Source organism: Ciona intestinalis, chromosome 12 (assembly GCF_000224145.3).
Source record: "Ciona intestinalis chromosome 12, KH, whole genome shotgun sequence".
NCBI classification, from domain to species: Eukaryota; Metazoa; Chordata; class Ascidiacea; order Phlebobranchia; family Cionidae; genus Ciona; species Ciona intestinalis.
The window spans coordinates 2865184-2886227 of record NC_020177.2 but is presented as its reverse complement, the minus strand read 5'-3'; the positions used below and the strand labels follow the sequence as shown (position 1 = coordinate 2886227).

At 36.5% G+C, this 21044-nt stretch overlaps 3 protein-coding genes across 4 annotated transcripts in view; 2 read left to right on the top strand and 1 right to left on the bottom strand.

The window, feature by feature from the left end:
* Window positions 1-1751, bottom strand: part of LOC101242516 (carboxypeptidase N catalytic chain-like) — a 3457-nt gene extending 1706 nt beyond the window's left edge. Inside the window, exons 1-2 of the mRNA XM_009862270.2 lie at window positions 1061-1751; window positions 256-645 (exon numbers count right to left, since the gene is read on the bottom strand). Coding sequence (XP_009860572.2) covers window positions 256-645; window positions 1061-1543 — 873 coding nt within the window. The 5' untranslated portion in view covers window positions 1544-1751. The remainder of the gene's footprint in view (window positions 1-255; window positions 646-1060) is intronic.
* Window positions 1752-1930: 179 nt separating this feature from the next.
* On the top strand, window positions 1931-5890 carry LOC100176136 (CD63 antigen-like). The gene is made up of 5 exons (XM_002123516.5): window positions 1931-2643; window positions 3341-3471; window positions 3809-3917; window positions 4643-4784; window positions 5237-5890. The coding sequence occupies exons 1-5, from the start codon at window positions 2481-2483 to the stop codon at window positions 5505-5507; spliced, it is 816 nt and encodes a 271-aa protein (XP_002123552.1). The 5' UTR covers window positions 1931-2480; the 3' UTR covers window positions 5508-5890.
* A 2752-nt stretch (window positions 5891-8642) lies between these two features.
* On the top strand, window positions 8643-20668 carry LOC100175312. 2 transcript variants are annotated; one of them, XM_002128394.5, is made up of 9 exons: window positions 8646-9439; window positions 10005-10136; window positions 10514-10657; window positions 11879-12383; window positions 13377-13510; window positions 15142-15222; window positions 18407-18564; window positions 19848-19989; window positions 20294-20668. In XM_002128394.5, exons 1-9 carry the CDS (start codon window positions 8861-8863, stop codon window positions 20378-20380), a joined length of 1962 nt encoding a protein of 653 aa, XP_002128430.2. In that variant the 5' UTR covers window positions 8646-8860; the 3' UTR covers window positions 20381-20668. The 2 variants fall into 2 exon arrangements, with proteins under 2 accessions (XP_026693037.1, XP_002128430.2); XM_026837236.1 differs by lacking the exons at window positions 18407-18564; window positions 20294-20668 and having other exon boundaries at window positions 8643-9439; window positions 19848-19923.
* Window positions 20669-21044: the final 376 nt, after the last annotated feature.

The window sequence follows — 21044 nt, the reverse complement described above, 5'->3', positions numbered from 1 at the left end:
ATATAGACCGTTGTCAATTATTTAAAACACGATCAGGTTATTTAAATATTATGTGCCGACGGTGTTTCGTCTTTCCCCACACTTTAACAATACTGTGGGGTAAGATGGATACACCGTTAGCACCTAAATCGTATATGTCGTGATGGAAATATTCGTTGCATACTACCAAATGGGACGAAAAAGAGAATAAAATGTCCCATCTTTCCCCATTCTACAAAACATTTCGGGTAGCCTGTTTGTTATAATGTTGCGCACCTTAGTTTCTCTTTGCATCGGCTTGTCTAATTCACTTGACTTCCTCAAATTACACTTGCCAGTCCAACCCCAATTCGTGGAAATATCTTCCTCAAAAGTTGCTCGGGCGATGCCTTCAGAATTCTTTTTAATCCCTGTCGAATGCGCCGAATACGGCGGTATAGTGGCGCTGAGGTCCGGGAAATCTCTATTCAAGTCTACACCATTGTGGTTAAACCTCCCTACTCCAGAGGCTTGATTCTGATTAGAAATAGCGAACCCATCCGGGTTCATTGATGGCATGATGTGAATACGTGTTGAGCGGATGATATTTTGAATTCGGACGTCTCCGTTTAAATATCCGTGACACAATTCTTTAGCAAAGCGAAGCGTCAATGCTCGTCCCGTGACCTAAACGAAATTCGCTATTAATATTCTAATCTAAATATATAGGCTACCGGATATTAAAGCCATCAAAGCTTTACATAGATGTGTACTGCTTTTTATAGCAGAAGCTACTATATATATATATACTTATAATGTAGTAGGGTGCTGGGGTAAGATGGTTCATGTTTTTATTTTATTTTGTTGTTCCATTTTTTAATTTAAAAAAAATCCATAATCATATTCATACACGATTTTAAAGGAGCTTATCAATTTCTAATAGCACGATTAGGAAATATGAGACACATCTTACCCTACATAAATACTAAACAAACTCTCTATAAAACAGTATAGGCTACAATGAGTAAACCCATACACGTAACTTTAGGTAATTTGTATAGAAATATTATATCCTACAGCTACTGTTTCGACGCTTTCTTACCTCGTTTCCGTGCATATTCGCTACGTATCTGAACTCTGGCTCTCCTGTTTCGTGCACTCCAGGGTTATTCGAAAATTCAATCACCCACAACGGTGTACCGGTTACTGAATTTCCGATGCTGTAAACGCGGCTGACTTCAGCACAGGCCATGCTTACATTGAGCAAAATTTTAAGCAGATTTTCAGCACTATGGTGCACAATGTCGTTCATATTCAAGGCAGTCTCTGTACTGTTAATAGGCAGTTCATTTTGTGGTAAGTATCTCATTTCAAATGTATCTTGTTCTCCGGACGCTTCTGTTGTTTCATCAGCCTGCATTGTATTCGAATTTTGCTGATTCGGACAGTACAGCCGGGCAGTGTCAATCTCTGGAGCTGTATTTCTTCGTAAAACTTCACGATTTGGAGCAGACTGAACTGTCCAGCGAAACCCCACTGCTATAAAGTAAATAACGAGTACGGCATGGCGGCACGGTCTTGTCATCCCAAACGCTGTCTAAAACGGAATAATATTGTACTTGTGCTATAATTTTCACTTGGCTTTCACGGACCACGTACTGACTACGTTCTTTCTTGTACAAGATCACGATTAAAAGCTGTAATTGACTGTTAACAGCTCTACTAGAACTGTTATTTATACTGTATCGATGTATTTTTTAAGATTGGTTCTGCGAAAAAATGCTAACGGAAATTTCATGACGTTAAGCATGTTTTCACTTTTGCTTCTTCGTCTTTTCTGCGCGTCTGAAATTTCCATCCATTTCAATTTATAACTGGGCCTTTTTATGCACTAATAAACTGACGTAGGTGTGTTCAAAATGACGTGTCATAAATTAAGCAGCAAATATACCAAAACATAAATACAAGTAATCTTCTTCTAATATTTACGAGTACTGCATAGCTCCGTGATTTTTGTATATAAATAGTTTTTATGGCCTGTTGGTCGCGTCCAATTTCATTAAATGTCGTTAAATGGTTAAATATATATCGTGTCTCTAGTCCGCGACAAGTGTTATATGTTTACTTTCGTAATTATTTTGACCAGTTCGAAAATTGAGTGACATCGTTTGACCTATATCTTTTTGACACCGAGAATCTATTAAGTTTTAACACATATAAAGTAAAAAATATTTGTCGGTATAACTGCATTTTCGTTACTTGCAAAACCGAAATATTGTATGTTGTTAAAACGTTTAGGAACCCTTCTCAAAAAATACAGTCACTTTTTAATTTTGAGATATTTCTGCACATTTCTTGACCCATTATTTAGAAATAATGCAGTCTATGACCTTTTCATTTTATATAATAAGGACAAATTTCAAATGTCATTTAGATACTTTCAGTTGCAGAACTTAGATTAGAATAAAGATTAGTTTTAAATGCTCAATATTAACGCAAATATAATATAATTCCTTTAGAATATGCGCAATAAGACGGGAAGGGAAATGGGCTGTTGTGAAAATTCCGCCAAGAGGTGTTTAATTGTTCTAAACAGTCTGTCTCTTCTTGCTGGTTTGGTTTTCATTGCTGGTGGAATCGTAATCACCGTAAATCTGGGAAGCTATTTAAAATATCTAGCTGTCGGTGAGTTATAGTACAAAAGTACATTTTGGTAGTGTTTTAAATGGTATGTTAGTAAAGTAAAGCGTACACAAACTCAATGTAGCATATTAAATACAGACTCGTAGAGTAGAATTAATATTTAGCATATATTTTACACGTATTTCCGCACTAAAGGGACTTTGTTCTCTGGCAGTATTTAAACAAGTCTGCTTGTATGAATAAACAAGCTAGTATAATAACCAAATTTTGCAGGTATTTCAGTAAAATTCAAATTACCAGTTTTCAGGACACATAAATACGAAACAAAAATTTTAATATAAGACTGTGGTTACGACAAATTTAAATACAGCGCCAGAAACTATACTGAATCTATCTAAGTTATAAGGAAACTTTTTGTCGAATTGAAAATCCTATTTATGGCCTCGGGGAGGGAAAATTAAGTGGTGACGTCATTTGCTAAGCAAGCAGACGCGGTTTTAATTATTGGGTAACTCGGTATTTTTGTTCTAAATATAGGTACAGTGTTAATTTTTATAAGTGTGTTTTCGCATTCATTAGCTAAATATCCGAGTATCTAAAATTAATATAATAACGTTTAAATAATAGCAAATTTGGACGAAATAAGTTACGAAAAAAATTCTGTGCCATTTAGTTGCGAAAATTTTGGCTTTTGTAAATAACTTACATAATTATAAGTCCACATTCATGTTGTTTACAGGTAACATAAAAGTCGCTGCGGATTTTCTCAACAGCGCGCCGCTAATATTTATCGGTTTCGGTGCTGTCATTTTTATAATTTCACTTTGTGGCTGTTGTGGAGCCTATACTGAAAAAGTTTGGCTTTTGAAGGTAACAAAATCTATTAACGTTAGAAAATATTATTGCATTAGGCCGTGTGAAATTTGAATTTGCTTTCACAATATAGTAGGGTGGGGGGAAATGGGACACTATTTTATTCAACTTTCTCGTCCTATTTAGTGGTAAAAAAAGAACATTCCAAGAATTGAACAACCGTATTATCACGACTCCCATATAGACTTTCGTTATTTGTTTAAAACACAATTGGGATATTTGAATATCATGTGTAAAAAAATCTTTTCCCTCAGTACTATATATATCTTGTTAAATGTTTTGATATACCAATGTCACTGTAAAAAGAATAAACTGTAAATTTATATTTTTTCAGGTTTACAAAGTGTCTCTTGTCATCATATTACTGGTGTTAGTGGTAATTGCAGTCTTGGCTTTCTGCTTTAAATCATCGCTTCGAATGGCTCTGCATGTCGCCATGCTGAGTAAGTTGAGTTAAATGCTATCGCTCGATCATGCCTATCTAAACGGCATGTCAGTATAAGCTTAGCGCCGTATTTAAATGGCTAGTGCAGTGACCTGCATTTAAAAAAAGCGAGTTCGCGACACAGTACAGCGCTACAAAGATTATAAGGCATATAACCAATTCCCTTGGGAAAAACGCTGAAGCACTAAAAGATCACTATTTTTAAGTTTGGATAACTATCAACAAAAATATAATGGCTGACATATTTGCTGACAACTCATTAGTTCGCTGTTCCGCGCGCATTAGGCCAGCAGGGAAAGGTTCAGAAACGTTCATACTGTTACCATTGAGGCATGTGTCACTTGGACCTTTACGGTCATTGCTTCAACCCAATGGTCACTATATTTGGGTCGTCCAAATTGTCAGCCATGCAGAAAAAACAATTTAACCCACTAAGTTATAAACGTGGTAACTCATAAGCGAGCATAGGGGTGCAATTTAGACAACGGTATTATAACGACCATCTTGCCTCGCCGCATGAGAATAAACATGTTACATTTAAGTATTTATTGACTCAAAAGCTACACCTTAATTGAATTATTGTACTTTGCTTACTACGTAGGCGTAACTTTGTGGATAATTGTTTTTTTGTAGCGGACAGTTTAATTTAGGCAACCCATTAGTGACCACTGGGTTGGTCCAATTTGTTTTCGTTTTACGCAAACGAAAAATTTTTCTCTGTAGATTTTCTACATACTCACCATAAAAGCTCAAAAGTTTTTAACCTGGTGCAGACACAACTACAATGTTGTGGCGTGGATACTTACATGGACTGGCAGAGTAACTTGCAGTGGACACAGGCCGCTCATGAGAGGGCAGATGCCGCGTAAGCGTTGCTAAAAAAATCAGCATTTGTTAACAGTTTTATGGGACAAGATGGATGCCGTTGGCCCATATTTTTTTTGATCGTGTTTTTAACAATTACCAACGCTATTTTTTGAGTCCCTAGGTTATAGTTATAAAATTTCCTAAATATTTAAAATAATATTAGTTACCAAGTATAGGACGAGAAAAGAGAATGTAACATATAGTACGGTGGGGGAAGATGAGACACCTTTAGCACATAATAACTAAATATCCTGATCGTGTTTTAAACAATTAACAACGGTCTATTTGAGTCGCGAGAATAAAGTTTTATTATTATTTGAATGTTCTTTATTTACTACTAAATGGGACGAGAAAATAGAGTTAAATAGCGTTCCATCTTCCCTCACCCTATACTGTACATCATCTTAACCGTTTTAACATTAATGCTTTGTTTTTGTGTCTTTTTCGAAGTGGTATAGAGAGACACACGCATCCGGTGCCCGACAGCTGTTGCGTGAACCCAACGCCTAATTGTGGCTTGTCTACTTTCGGGGATAACATCAAGAACATTCACCTCAACGGGTGTGCAAAAACATTGTGGCAATCCTTCTCAACAAGAGGTGACATGGTGGGCATGTCCGGACTTGTCGTCGGTGGTTTGCTGCTTATCTCCATCGTGTTTAGCTGTTGTGTTATCAATTTTATTCGTGAGAACGGCGGGCGTGTCACGTCATATGCTTAATATAAAGACGTTAAAAAGTTATTTTTAATATAAGAGTTTTTGTTTTTCAGTAATAGTACTACTAATTTTACGTATTTTCTGCAGCTTTGTTATTTTAAAAGTTTTGTAATAACTTTATTCGTCTCTTTGATTACGCAAGCGAAGATGGAAAAATATTTAACACGAAAAGACAATATATTTACCGACAAAACGACAGTCGTTAAAACCCGCTTATGGGTAAAAACACATTTACATATAATTGGAAGAAAGAAGCCTGGTAGCCGCCCTTTTTTTGTTTTAAATTATTTACTTATTATGGTTTCCTTAGGCAAGACACTTATAACAGCAATTGCTCCAACCCATCAGTGGTCACTTAATGGGTTGCCTAAACTGTTAGCCATGCAATATATAGTAGTGTGGGGAAAGACGGGACACCTTTAGCACATAATATCCCAATAATCTGATCGTGTTTTAAACAATTAACAACAGTCTATATAGGAGCTGTGAGGATACGGTTTTATAAATATTTGTATGATCTTTGTTTACTAACAAATGTGACAAAAGAATGAAATATAGGTGTCCCATCTTTCCCACTCTACTGTATATAAAAAAAAAAACAATTACCCACAAAGTCACATAACTCGTAAGCTGGAACGAGGTGCTGAAGCAGGAACACCCGTGTTATAAAAACAAATATCATTTTCCCCCCTAACGCCAGGATCCGACAAGTTACTTTCATTTGGTGGTAACTTGTATACAAACTATATTCGGGCAGTTCTAATTACATCGTTTACATGCACAAAGTTTGCGCACATTTGGTTTGTCAATTAATTAATATTGCATGTCTGGTCTATAATCATTAACGAGCAATTAGGCATCTTATCCGCGCGAAATTTTTACTGGATTTTTAATGGCATTTTAATTACGCCTTATATAAAGGGGAGTGTATGCACCAATTGTAATTACCCAACCGAAATATTTAAATTGTATAGTCATTGGGGGTAAAATGGAATACCGTTAGCATCTAAATCCTATGTTTTCTGATCATATTTTAAACAATTAACAAGCAGTTTTAGAGTCGTAAGGATATATAGTAGGGTGGGGAAGATGGGACACCTTTTGCGCATAGTATCCGAATATCCTGATTGTGTTTTAAACAATTAACAACGGTCTATGGGAGTCTTGAGCATATAGTTTTATAATTCTTTGAAAGTTCCCTGTTTACTACCATATTGGACGAGAAAATAGAGTTAAAATGTGTCCCAACTTTACCAATCCCAATACTATATGAAGCATTTTACGGTACGGCAAAAAGAAGCTGTATGAGGACACCAAACATCCGAATAGAACATGAGTAAGAAAAAAACATTACCCACAAATGTATAAACCCGCGGTCGTCCGCCACGCGACGATAAATAATTTACATTCATTCATAAATCTTCTGATGACAATTTAATGCTATTGTTTTGTAGCAGTAGGTAACTTATAGCACTTAAAATGCGTTAAGGCGAAACGCTATGCTAGATATAAAGCATAGCGTTAGTTAATTATAACTAATTATTTATTCATTGAAATTCATTACCACATGCATAATGCAGAGCATTTGAATAAATAGGAGTGAGGATTAAAATTGTCCAGTTAACGTAATATAGTTTCCGAAATAGTGATCTGCATTATGCATGTGGTAATGAATTTCAATGAATAAATAATTAGTTATGTTGCTTTTATTAGATAAAAAAACTGTTATTTCCGGAAACCATTTGTTAAAAATTAGATCGTTTTATGATAGTAAAAGTGGGCAAAAAGGGTGATATTATTTTTTTTACTGGCACAACAGTTTATTAATAATAAAATGAGTAAAAATGGCAAGGTAAAATAGTAGGGTGGGGTTAAATGGGACACATTTAGCACATAATATACAAATATCCTAATCGCGTTTTTAACAATTTACGGTCTATGGGAGTTGTGAGGATACGGTTTAAATCATTCTTTGAATGTCCTTTTTACCACCAAATGGAACGGAAAAATAAAATAAAAAAGGTGCCCAATCTTCCCCCATCACCCTACTACATTTCCTATTGGTATGCATTATGGTGTGCTGTAGGTTTTTGGCCTTTGCTTGTGTTTATTTTAAGACTATTAAAATACTTGAAAGAATGTTTATAATTAAGCTATAACTAAAATTTGTATGACGTATAGTACTGTAGGGTACGGTAGGATACCGTTAGCGCCTAAATCCTATATTTCCTAATCGTGTTTTTAACAATTAAAAACGCTATTTCAGAATCATATGGAGATACGGTTATAAAAATTCTGTCAATATTCTTTGTTTACTATAAAGTGGATGAAAAAAGGAGAATAAAAACATGACTAATTTTACCTAACCCCATACTATATATAGTACTTAACGTAATTTTATTACAGTATTCCTTTAGATTAATTAACGTCATTAAATTTAAACGAATAATTACAGTTCATTGCAATTTTTTAACGAAAATAGCTTGACACGTTACCAGTGTTTAGCACTCCGTGTTCTGCTACATTTGACTAATGAATATGAATATTGATTGGTGTATGTAGCACTAAGTATGAAAACGAAAGTTTAATAACCTACTAATAGGAACCGTTTTGGGAGCAGTAGTCACAAATAATCGAAGCTCTAATTGGTTTCCACGCATCAAGGTAAGAAGGGTTCAAGTTTTCTTTAAAAAACACAAACCTATTTAAAAGTGATTGATGCATAACAATGCGCGATTATTTCTGAGTGTCGCGTGACAAATTTGTACAGTATGTATAGGACTATACGATATATAGTAGTAAGGCCTATATACCACACGTATCTGCACCCTATCCTTTATGTTGAAAGCCATAGCAAGATTAGTTCACGATAAAGATTATTGCAGTGCCGTTAAATGCCACGAACTGTTCCAGGTTGTAAAAGATTGATGTTAACATTTAAAATTTATGACTGTTCCCTATGCAAACCTTGTGGTTATGAAAGGAAAAACGTTTGGAAGCGATGACATGCATTCTGTAAGTGTGTCTGTACTCATTCTGTACAGAATAGCAAAAGCCTCTCTGCGCTTGACAGAACGCGGACTGTTTCGTACACGCTAGTTTTTAATCTTCTTATTACATGTTTTTGTGCTTGTGTCAGATGTTGTATTATTAATTTGCTTTTAAAACGACAAGATTTTGCAAAGATACTGGCTTGTTCTTCTGAGAGCTTTAGATTGCTTTGTGCAAAAAGCAGATGCGACGCGTCTCTCGTCCTAAAAAGGCGAGAACCCAACTGCTGATTGATTAAGAAAAAGGTACATTGGATATTAAAGTTGTTATTCTTCAATGAAAGGTTACTAACTTGCACAGACAACATGGAATCGATAAACACTTGCAAGTCAGTGGATATAAAAGGGCGAACGGCAAGCACAAAACCAAGAAGCCCAGCAAAAAAACGGCAAGAGTTGAACGAACCGTTAGTATTTACTGGCAGCGCCATGAACGCCACACGGAGACGAACCCAGTGGAAAAATACTTCTTCTAAACAGGAGTCACTTAGAGACAGTCTGCTGACGAACAGCAGTGTAGAAGATACACTTTGCTCGTCATTTGAATCTAGAGCGAGCGTCAGGGGTTACAACAGAAACAGCAGAGAGCAGAAATCCAGCTCACTCGATATTGAAAACTCAAACTTTCTTAAAGTACCTTCACCTAACAGCGGGCGGCAATCTTTCTACTCGACATCGCCGTCTACAGACGAAGGCATTGTAACTGACGATCATGAACAGCAACTGCAAGACGAACCCCAACCAGCTGTAACTCAGAACGGATTTTTGGAACGAAATTTGCGGCCGAATTGCAGCAAAGTGTATCAGAATCCTAGCAACAAAGAACCAATTGAATCGCAGTACATGTTGGCTTACCGTACGGGCCGAGGAGCAATACAGCATAAGGTGAATTGTGAAATCTATTTTTCCATACTGCAGTATACGATCAATGAATTATACCACGATCTTTTAACATTTTTCTGGCGTATTCTCCGTTTAATCGCATGCGACACGCTATTATTCCTTTAAGTTTAAGCACATTTATCGCAATCTTTGTTTTACATTAAAGAGTCGAAACTCTGTACTCAGATGACAGTTTATGAGATATGTCCCTAGCGGATACATTTTATGCACCCAGCGAGTGTAGTTGCCGATAGTAGGGCGGCATCGATTAGCTTTCATTTCCAAGAAAAAAAACCTCGTCGGGCGGCGCCGCGCGTCTGGAAATAAGGGACCGATCAATGCGGGTTTATGACTGATACTTTTCTACAATGGTCGAGTTTTTTTCCTATTTTTTTTCGACTGCCACAGTACCCACTGTATCGCCTTCAGCTTAAATTAATGGCACAAGAAGTGCTGATTAATGCGGCGCTTCTCTTGCCTTAAAGGCCACACACGAACAGCATGCATATTTTATAAGTTAATTTTCTGCATAAGTGAGCTGTTAAATTCATCTTTCCATTAACTTGAGGCTGGCAGCGATGCGGAGTGCAATGATATGATCATGGGGAGAACCGAACAACTTAGAAGCTATGACTCTGGTGGCCACACCGGAATATATCCGCACAATGAAAATCTCTACCGCCACATAAACTACAATGCGGTGAGCTGCCGTACTGCCCTTCAAAACATGTGTAAATAATATGGTGGGGTGGGGGAGATGGGAAACCTTTTTATTCTATTTTCTCGTCCCATTTGGTAGTAAACAAAGAACATTCAAATAATTAAAAAGCGTTTCCTCATGACCCCCATATACCGTTGTTAATTGTTTAAAACTCAGGACATTTAGATATAGTATGTGCTATAAGCGAAGGCACCCCGTATTTCCCCACCCTATTATAACCTGGCCTTTTCGTCTATGAAATACCTATGTAAATTATAACTTGGACCTTTTTATACTAAAATACCTATCTAAATTATAAGTTTTATTATTGACTAGAATACCTAGATTTGCAATAACAATTTGGCTTTTTCGTCTAGAATACCTACGGGCCAGCACAAACAGCCACATGGAGACGGTATAAATATTATAGAAACGGTCCCAGTATGAGTGACGATACTCAGACCATGCAATGCTATAGCAGACCAGACAGCAACAGACATATTCAAAGAAGGCAAAAGCCCGTAAGTCGCTATAGGTTATATACAGTAGGGTGGGGGAAGACGGGACACCTTTATACGTGTTTTAAACAATAAACAGCGGTCTATGGAAGTCGTGAACATACGGTTTTATACTTCTTTGAATTTGTTTTGTTTACTACCAAATTGGTAGAAAAATGAATGAAAAGGGGCCCCATCTTCCCCCGCCCTATACTACAACATATGCTATTAAAAAAGATGGGTTCCTTTTAATACTACGATACACGCACGGGTGAATTGTATTTAGGACTAGGTCGTATAGTTGTCCTATTACTACCAATAGTGTATACCCACACAACTTAAATTTGGAAACTTTTTGGTAAAACCTATATTTTTCCCCAATACATGTAAAACAACATTAAGTGGAAACAAAACAAATGTATTTAATCGTTGTAATTTTCCATAAGCCAAGACTAGTATAATATGTCTACAGGCAACATATTACACGGAGTAGTATACTAGATACGGCTTTGAGAGCCGTTTAAGCCCTATTGATTAGCACTAAGCCGTGATACGTAACTATGATAAATGCGACCGAGTGCGGGGATTTAGTTTAGTACTGAAACCTTATGGGCGCTATATCAGGTAAACTAAATTAGCGGTTTTATTTAAAAACAACGCTACGACTGAGATGTTATAAGTATTTGGAAATGTTTAAAATGATATTTGATATATAACATTTAAACAGTTTAACAGAGGTTATTTTTTTTGGTACGATGGAAAACAGACAGAACTGTCGTGGCGTTTTTAACGATTTTTTGGTCTTTTCTGATAGCTTTTTATTATGTGTGTGTATATATAGACGTTTACCGTTTTATGTTTAAGTATTTTATCGTGTGTAAAGTATTTCTATAATATATTTCTCCAGTTTTATGCAAAATACAGTATAAAGTACTGGCTTTTGAAACGGTTGTTTTTTAAGCCGTACCAAATTTGCCTATATACCGTTTTTATACAGTAAGAGTGGGGAAAATGAGAGTAGTTTTCATTTTATTTTCTCGCCCCATTTGGTAGCAATCAAAGAACATTCAAAGAATTATAAGATCGTGTCCTCAAGATTCTTATTGACCGTTGTAAATTGTTTAAAACACGATCAGTATATATTTGGATATTATGTGCTAAAGGTGTCCCGTCTTTTCCCAGCCTACTGTATTCAAATATTATATCGGTTTCGTTCCATGTAATTCTATGTGTTACTCTAAACAGTTGATTCGCCGGAACACAGAATCGTCTAGACTGTTGTTAAACGGATCATCGGAAAACGTTTGGCATCACTTGCCCCCGCCGAATGTAAACAGCTTGCAAATTCAAAGCCAAGATACAAGTCCCTGTTACTGTGAAAACGAACCTACACCAGAAGAGATAACACTCTCCCCGCTAATGGAAAGTAGAGAGGCATCAGAAAGTGGCAGAAGCGGTCCAGAGAAAATTACCCGGGCAATAAGTCAGCAGAAAAGCTTTGATAACAATCAGTGCGATCAGCAGCACCAGATCCAGGCGCATAGAAACGAAAATAATACCCCTTCCTCCTACGGTGAAAAGGACAAAAACGACAACCCGAAAAACGGCGAAAACAGCCCCGTAAATGGGAAACCACTGGACGAAATGGTTGATACACAATCACCGACCGCATGGAGTGAAAAGGACGTCACCACAAATTCTTTGAACACCCCTTCCCGAACTGGATCAACAAAATCTGCCATTGCTGACGGTTGGTATATGTAATCTTGTATTGATTTATTTTAGATGAGCGGAACTGTAAACATTTAGAAGCCGGTATAATGCAGTTTTACATTTAAGGAATCGTTTAAACTAACAACGAGGTATTGACATTTTCTAGAAGTATATAAAAACAGATTTACTGTGTTTTTTTTTTAATTAAAATTAACATGTAGATTTTAATTCGAAAACGAGTATATTTTTTTCTATACCTATAGCAATTAAAAACTAACTTTACGTTGTGTATATGATAAAATACGAAATAAAAAATGTATCAGAGGTTTGACTACAACATTAATTAACACTGCTCAATAAAATTTTACGCTATACATAATTAATAAATAGAACTACACAACAACAAATATTATACGACCGTTTTATAAGCGTGGCGGGCGTTACAACACGGTGTCTTGTATCATACACCTCACAATTGAGCGTAAGAGTTAATACATATGTGAGTTAAACAACTTTGTGTTTTTTTTTATACTTTTTCATTTTGTTAATCTAAGGCTAAGGCTAAGGCTAACGCTAAGGCTAACGCTAAGGCTAAGGCTATAAGGCTAAGGCTAAGGCTAAGGCTAAGGCTAAGGCTAAGGCTAAGGCTAAGGCTAAGGCTAAGGCTAAGGCTAAGGCTAAGGCTAAGGCTAAGGAATCTAAGGCTTTTAAACAAACCATTTGGATTACTAGATTGAAAACAATGCCGTTAAGTGTCTTGCCCAAGGACACACATACGTCTACAATGGTAACAGCGGCCTTGAACTCGTATAACCTCTAAGGTTAGAGGCAAGGGCAGTAAAAACTGTAACTTAAAGTTTATTCTCGCGTGGCCGGAAAAATAACGACTATATAACACAGGCGTTCTGTTTTATACACCTCGTACCAGCTAACGAGGTATGACGTATGTAATTTTTTGAATGTTTTTTTTTGCTGACAATTTAGCAACCCTTAACCGATCAGTGTTTGTTTTTGACTATTTTTTTCACAGCGCTTTCGACTACAGTAGTGGCTACAGCTACAGGCAGCGTTATACCAGAGAGCAGTCTTACTGCAAAGGAAAAACAAAAAAGTTTAACAGAGCGTCTCATGACAGTTGGGCCATGCGATCAACGAAGAGTTCAGGTAAAAATTGTGAACTTTTTTGGCTGTTTTGTTGCGTTTATGGGCATGATATTACATTTGGGGTAAGAGGGGTACTGTTAGCACCCAAAACCCCTTGTTTCCTAATCGTGTTTTCAACAGTTATCAACGTTTTAATTGCAGAACTATACGGTTATAGAATTTGTATTGATTTTTTCTAAAAAAATGAGACGAGAAAAGAGAATGAAAACACATCCCATCTTACCCCGCCCTGTTATATATCCACTTTGACGATTTTGCAATATTATAACATTTAAGTGTAATTTTTTCTCCGAGTTTTTCCTTTCGTTTTACGTATTTTGATTCTACGGTCATTTTATAGGCGCAAATCTAAACACAGTTTCGTATATAAGTGTTATATGGTACAGTGGGGAAGATGGACACGCTTTCATTATATTTCCCTGTCACGTTTGGTGGTTAACAAAGAATATCCAAACAATTATAAAACCGTATCCTCACGACTCCCATAGACCGTTGCTTGTTTAAAACACGGTCAGGATATTCGGATATTATGTGCTCAAGGTGTCCCTACTTACCCCATCCTACCATTTACAACTAATAGTCAACTAAGTTCCGTTTACGATTTTACCGTCACCCATGTACATTTTTGGATTGTTAGTCGACGATTAAATTTTAATGCGCAGACTGACGACTTCGGCAAAGGCTCTATCGGTTTGGCAGTTCGATCCCACTGTCACATTCCGAAACCGCGATCCTAATTTCTAAAGCACGAAAGCCGTTGAGTGTTCATTATTAGCAGCTCGAAATGACGCCGTAGTTTTCCAAGGCGCTGCAACAAGCAGTAACTAAAGTGGGCGATTACGCTTAGAAAGGGCAGTGAAAGTTCAGGCTAGATTTTTTGCACGTTATAAGGTTATGTTATAGGGTTAGGCGTGTATGGTATTATGTTTAGTTCATTTAGGCAGGTGTTAAGTATAGGTTAGGGTGAGATAGTACAGTTTTTACTCTTGTTTTCTCGTCCCATTTGGTAGCAAACAAGAAGTATTTACAAAATTCTATAACCGTATACTCATAACGCTAAAAAAGCGAGTTTTTTAAACGCTAAAAATGTGGGATATCATGTGTGTGTTAAGGTCCTTGGAGTATCCCATTTTACCCCACAGTATTATAGTTAATAGTAGGTTAGTTAGACCTTTAATATTCGAGATACGATAGCCTGTATTTATATGAAAGCAATGTTGAACCTAAAGGTGAGGAAGCTTATATATGTGCATTTATAAGTTAAATAAAAGAATGACTAAATAACGAATAATTAAATGAATGAATGAAAATCAATGAATGACACCTATTTATTCCTTGTGACTCCCTTCTCTTCGTTCTTTAAACATATGATAAATTCGATATCGTTTTCAAAAATATATACAAATAAATGTTATGTTATCTTTGCGTGGCCGGGCAATAACAATTAATCGTTATAATAGGGGTACCCTATATAAGAACTCGCGTGTAATGCGGTTGCAACGCCACTAAAAAGACAATGATAACCAAACGGTTATAGGTTCGCTGTCCAGCTAGAATTGTTTGTTTTTTTCTCTTAGGTTGTTTATAACTTCATGTGGTATTGAATTTGGTCTAATTTGTTATTTCTACAGGGCATTGTAGAAGATATACTATGCGAGATGGGAGAGGAACGAATTGTTCAATACAAGAACGCTTTCGCTAAGTTTGACAAGGTATGTATTTGTGGGCTTGTGGGTTTAAGGCTCGTTGCTGCTATCATTGTGGTCGTATGTGCATATTCTTGGGAAAAAACTTAATAGCAATTGCTCCAAACCAGTGGTCACTAATGGTTGTCCAAATTGTCAGTTATACATAACAGCAAAAATATCGCTCAAAAATAATAGAAAAATAAAGTTACATACGTGGTAACTCGTGAGCGGACTCAAGGTGTATATGAAACATAACAACCGTGTTACAACGGCTATCCTTGCCCTCTACGCGAGGATATTAATTAGTTACATTCATTTATTCATTCTCTTGAACTTGTTAAAATGAACCATGTTACCTGTAACCGCCAAGCTTTTATTCCAATTATTCGGATTTTTTTATTGCCGTATTAGTCAACACATCAAATTGGTTTGTTTATTAACGGATGGTTTTCTGTACAATGAAAGTAAGAACGAAAAAACAACGCAATGTAAAAGAACAACAAAGTACTTACAAACTGTTTGCGCCGATTAAAGTGACACCATCAATGGAATTTTACTAACTTATACATCTGAAATAAGAATATTTGGTAAAAACGATAAACTTAGAGCGAATACATAAGACTGACTGCAGGACTAAACGTATGTACTACATTTAAAATTGAAGCAACTGTAACTAAAAGGACGTAGGAAAGCAAGGAATTAACCAAACCCGAGTGATGCGGGCGGCGCTGATTGTTTCAAAAAGGCATATAAACTTAAACGCATGAACACAAATGCACGCTTCATTGAACTTAGACTGCGATTTACTGTAACGCAAATGCTGGTGGTAACCGAGTAAATTCGATTTTAAAATATATACCTGAAGATAAACTACGTATGTCCTGCGATAACAATGTTGCATTTTATTTATACTAGAGTTGAAGAAACATGCGATGTTTTCATTTTTATCGTCCCATTTGGTTGTAAAAAAAGCACATCTAAAAATATGATTACATCCGTATTCTTACAATTTAAAATGGGTTAATATAGTTAAACACGATTAGAAAAAAAAGTATATTATGTGCTAACCGTATATTATCAAAAGGTACAAAATATAAAATAAAGACATTTAATTTAATGATGTATGCAGACTGTAGGAATGAGTTTATTTGTATACCAATTAATATTCCATAAGAAATTAAGAAGACAAAAATATTTTGTGGCTTTACCATATATATGCTCTATGCTTTATGTGAATAAATTTCTATTAAACCGCATTTTAGTCGTTATTGGTTATTATGTAGCCACAGCACAAAATCACAATTCGATTTAGACACATGTGTTATTCAATTCGGTGTGTGAAATTGTGCTTTGGTCTATTTGTGGTTCGTAATTTCACCGCCAATTACATTGGTTGCGCTTGACTTAATCGAATTAACGGTGATTAAAATACCAGCCAGGGTTTTCCTACGTAAGCGCGAGAAATGAATCATTCAGTTGCTTGTAATTTCGCCACATTAGCCGCAAACGGCCCGTGTAATACCACCGCTAAGCTATTTTCAATTTGCGGCTGTAGCTTTGGTAACGTCACTGCTACCATAGTGGGCGTATGCAGTGGCGGCGCAGCCAAAAAAAAGGGGTGGGGGTTTTAATCAAAAAATTTTCAATTTTATTTTTATTTTTTATTTTTGGTTTATAAGCCGGAGGGGTTGCGATCCCCTAACCCCCCTGGCTGCGCCACTGGGCGTGTGTGTCTTTTGGCAATACACTAAACGGCAGTTTGTCCAACCCAGTGGTCACTAATGGGTTGTCTAAATTGTCAGCCATATAGAAAAACTGCAGAAAAAGTTATTACAGAACACCCGCGAGTTATACCGACTGTCGCTTTCCGTAGCGATATATAGTATATGGTGGGGTAAGATGAGACATTTTCCATTCTCTTCTTACCCCATCTGGTAGTAAACAAAGAATATTTGCAGAACTATACAATCGTAGCCCACGACTCTAAAAAGCGTTGTAAATTGTTTAAAACACGATCAGTAAATATGGGATTCAGTTGCTAATTGTATATAGTAAGATGGGGGAAGATGGGACACTTCTGGCACATGACATCCGAATATCCTGATGGTGTTTTAAACAATTAACAACGGTCTATGGGAGGATTGAGCATACAGTTTTACAGTTCTTTGAATGTTCTTTGTTTACTACCACATGGGACGAGAAAATAGAGTTAAAATGTGTCCCGACTTCCCCCATCTTACCCCACGGTACTACTGTATTTAATGAAAACTATACAAATCCAATAACCCACGAAAGCAGTTATATTTAGCCAATACTTAATATGTCTAGCTCACACAATGACAAGTTATGCTTGACGAAAGCTAATTTCCAAAATATTAGTTTTTGGCGGCAATTTCGGCGCCCATCTCAGATGCGTTATTAATAATTGACGTTTCAAAGCGATTAAAATCCGCCTAATAACAAACGCGTCAAATACGTTATTGGTTTTTGAATGATTTACGGGTCAGTTCTCATTTACAAGGATCTGACCTTTTGCTCGTTTTGGCTATCCAAATTCAATATGCGTGATCGACACTCCCAATTGGTTCACCCTACTACGTTATGCTATCTTATTAACTGTCATATAGTACTGTGGTGTAAAATGGGATTATGTTAGCACCTAAATCCAATATTTTTAGTCGTGTTTTAAACAATTAACAACGCTCTTTTAGAGGCGTAGGGCTACGGTTATATTCTTCTATAAATATGTTTTGTGTAAAATACCGAATGGGACGAAAAAGTAGAACGAAAGCATGTCCCTCTTATCCCACCCCACTATATTTTAGAGGGTTTTAAAACCAGGGGCAAAGCTGCGGGTTGTCACTTTCATTTCCCCCCACCCTTTTTTCCAATTTACACTCGCTGAACACGACTGACTGTCTTGCCGTGACAAAATAAGCTTATTGATCGCTAAAGTGTCATTTATTTCTGTTTTTGTAATGTAATGTAATCTGCGTCTCGCACCCCAACCGTTAATCGAATGTGGGTGGCGTTAATTCCAATATAAAAACTTAGGAGAAAGCGCGTTCGACCTTTTTGAAGCAAGTAGCTATTTTACCGTTATGGGCTGTTAAAATAAGACCGTAGGCAAGATAACGTTTATGAAACAAAAAAAAACAAACAAAAAATTTTTTTTTTTAAAGAAAAAAACAATATTTTTTTTACGCAGGATTCCAGTGGCATAATCAGCTCAAAGCAACTGCGACAGTTATTGCGTACATTAGGCCATAACCCGAGTGATATTGTGTTGAGGGAGTTGGTCAACCAAGTCGACATGGACGAAAACGGAAAAATTGACTTCAACGAGTTTATAATAATGATCGGATAGTAAGAAAAATTACATTTTTTTGGGTGGGGAAAGATGCGACACCTTTAGCACTAAATGTTTAAATATTCTAATCGTGTTGTAAACAAATAACAACGGTCTATAGGAAAATATACGTTTTTATAATTCTTTGAATGCTCTTTGTTTACTACCAAATGGGATGAGAAAATATAATGGAAAGATGTCCCGTATTCCCCATCCTTCTATATATAACAGTCCTAGGCTACGTTTAGTTTAATATAATGCATTAAAACCTGTTAAAGCCTACGCCATCGCTATGAAAAAAACAGGATCAGTTTTTCACGCCTGGGGTTTAGATTTAAACGATTTTCCGCCTCACAAAAAAACTAAACTTTTTCACTCGGTTTAAGTGTGAGTCGGGACTGCCACACCCGCAATTATTCACACATAATCGAACGTTGGGGTTCTTTAATAATTTATCGAGCAACCGATCCACTTCGTAGCAATATCTCCCGTGCCGCAAACACAATATAAATTTTTAATGCAACAAGAACACGGAGTTTCTTAAGCCGCTGCTGCTGTACCGTCAAGCCGACTCTTATGCCTCCGCAAAGTGTTTTCTAAAAGGTGACCGTATAACTCCCAACGGGGGCCACCGCACTGCCGTCAACTTGTTCCCGGCGTTACATGAATTAATCATATGTGTGTTCCAGAGGGCGCGCGTTTTCCATATTTTATGAGCATGTTTTTTCTTGTTTACGTTTTTGTTTAACAAATTGTAAAACACCTTTGCTCCAATTATCCACGAAAGGGTAATTATAAAACATTTTAGCCAGCTGCGGGCACGTTATAGCCTAGGCGCCTTTTTCTTTCCAAATTCAACATATAGTAGGGTGGGGGAAGATGGGACACCTTTTCAATCTATTTTCTCCTTCAATTTGGTAGTAAACAAACATTTAACGATTTTTTTATAAAACTTTATCCTAACGGCTCCCATAGACCGTCGTTAATTGTTTAAAACACGATCAGGATAATTAGTTATTATGTGTCAAAGGTGTCCCATATCCCCCCACTCTACTATACATAGTACCATGGGGTAGAAAACAAAAGCAATATGCAGAATTATAATACTGTAGCTTTATTGCAGTTTGTCGGGTACCATCGCGTTGTTGCTTTTGTGCGTTAATTATTTAAAATGTCATTAAAAATATAGTATTGAAAAAATAAATAGAATTTGTGTATAACTTCACTCAGTTTGACTTTGTGTAATTTGATTTTATTTTTTTATTCTTTGTTGAAAAAAAATATTTTGTTTACCTTTTAGCTTTGACAAGGCGAACAACGAAGACGAAGACCTGAGTAATATCTTCCGTGTGTTTGACCGTCATGAAAGGGGGTGTATTGACGTAGAAGAACTACGAAATATATGGAACAATTTTCTACAAGGCATGGCACCCGTTGACGAGGTATATCAATGCGTGAGTTCGTGAGTTCGTGAGTTCGTGAGTTCGTGAGTTCGTGAGTGCGTGAGTGCGTGAGTTCGTGAGTGCGTGAGTTCGTGAGTGCGAGAAACATCAATAAAATGAGTAAACGGCACTTAATTGTTTATCTTTATACGTGGCAGAGCAACGACATACATACGTGGTAACTAGTAAGCGGGCACGCAACGTATGAAACAGAAACACAGTGTTATACCGCATTTGGTTGCACCGCAACGCGAGAATATAAATAAGTTACATTCATTCCAAATTGATTTGTTTCCTTTTCCAGTTTGAAGAAATGATTCGGGTCGTAGACAACGACGGAAACGGGGAAATAAATCGCATTGAACTTCTTGAGATACTTAGCACTCGATGATTTTTGTTTTCTGTGATCTCTTGCACTGCTTTCTGCGTCCTGTATTGCTCTCTCCATACATGGTTGGCCTTAAAACTACTACTGCTCATCGTACATTTGCGTTCTATGTTATTTTAGAGCTGAAGCTGAAAGTTTTTTTTGAGGCTGTTATTTTTTTAAGGCTGTTATACAGACTTTTTTGAGGCTGTTATTTTTTGCTTGTAGGCTGTATTTTTTTTTTGACGAATCTAAACAGCTGGTTCTATTTCACTTGAAATTGTTGGTAAAATACATTCATAATCAAGTTAATAGCTTAACAGTATCTGTATAGTATAGGGTGGGAAAGGATGGGACACCTTTAACACATAGTATCTAAATATCCTGATCGTGTTTTTAACAATAACAACTGTCTGTGGGAGTCGTGAGGTTACGGCTTTATAATTCTTAAAATGTTCTTTTTTTACTACAAAATGAGACGAGAAAATCAAACGAAAAGGTGTCCCATCTTCCCCAACATATTTTGTTTCTGACGTACATTCCATAGGAAAAAATTGCTCGTAAAGGACAAACATGGTTTAAATTTTTGCTGCGAACTCGAGAACTATTTAATTCTATCGTCAATGGACAAGACAAGGACACGGAATATGACATAATAACGAAACATGAGAGAAGAAACAACTAAGAC

Excerpts from the sequence above, each read along its gene's own strand:
- LOC100175312 (XM_002128394.5), top strand. The coding sequence starts at position 8,861 with ATGGAATCGATAAACACTTGCAAGTCAGTGGATATAAAAGGGCGAACG. Across the intron at positions 9,440-10,004 it reads GAGGAGCAATACAGCATAAG|GCTGGCAGCGATGCGGAGTG; the intron begins GTGAATTGTGAA and ends CATTAACTTGAG. Across the intron at positions 10,137-10,513 it reads GCCACATAAACTACAATGCG|AATACCTACGGGCCAGCACA; the intron begins GTGAGCTGCCGT and ends TTTTTCGTCTAG.
- LOC100176136 (XM_002123516.5), top strand. The coding sequence starts at position 2,481 with ATGCGCAATAAGACGGGAAGGGAAATGGGCTGTTGTGAAAATTCCGCC. Across the intron at positions 3,472-3,808 it reads AAAAAGTTTGGCTTTTGAAG|GTTTACAAAGTGTCTCTTGT; the intron begins GTAACAAAATCT and ends ATATTTTTTCAG. Across the intron at positions 3,918-4,642 it reads TCTGCATGTCGCCATGCTGA|ATTTTCTACATACTCACCAT; the intron begins GTAAGTTGAGTT and ends TTTTCTCTGTAG.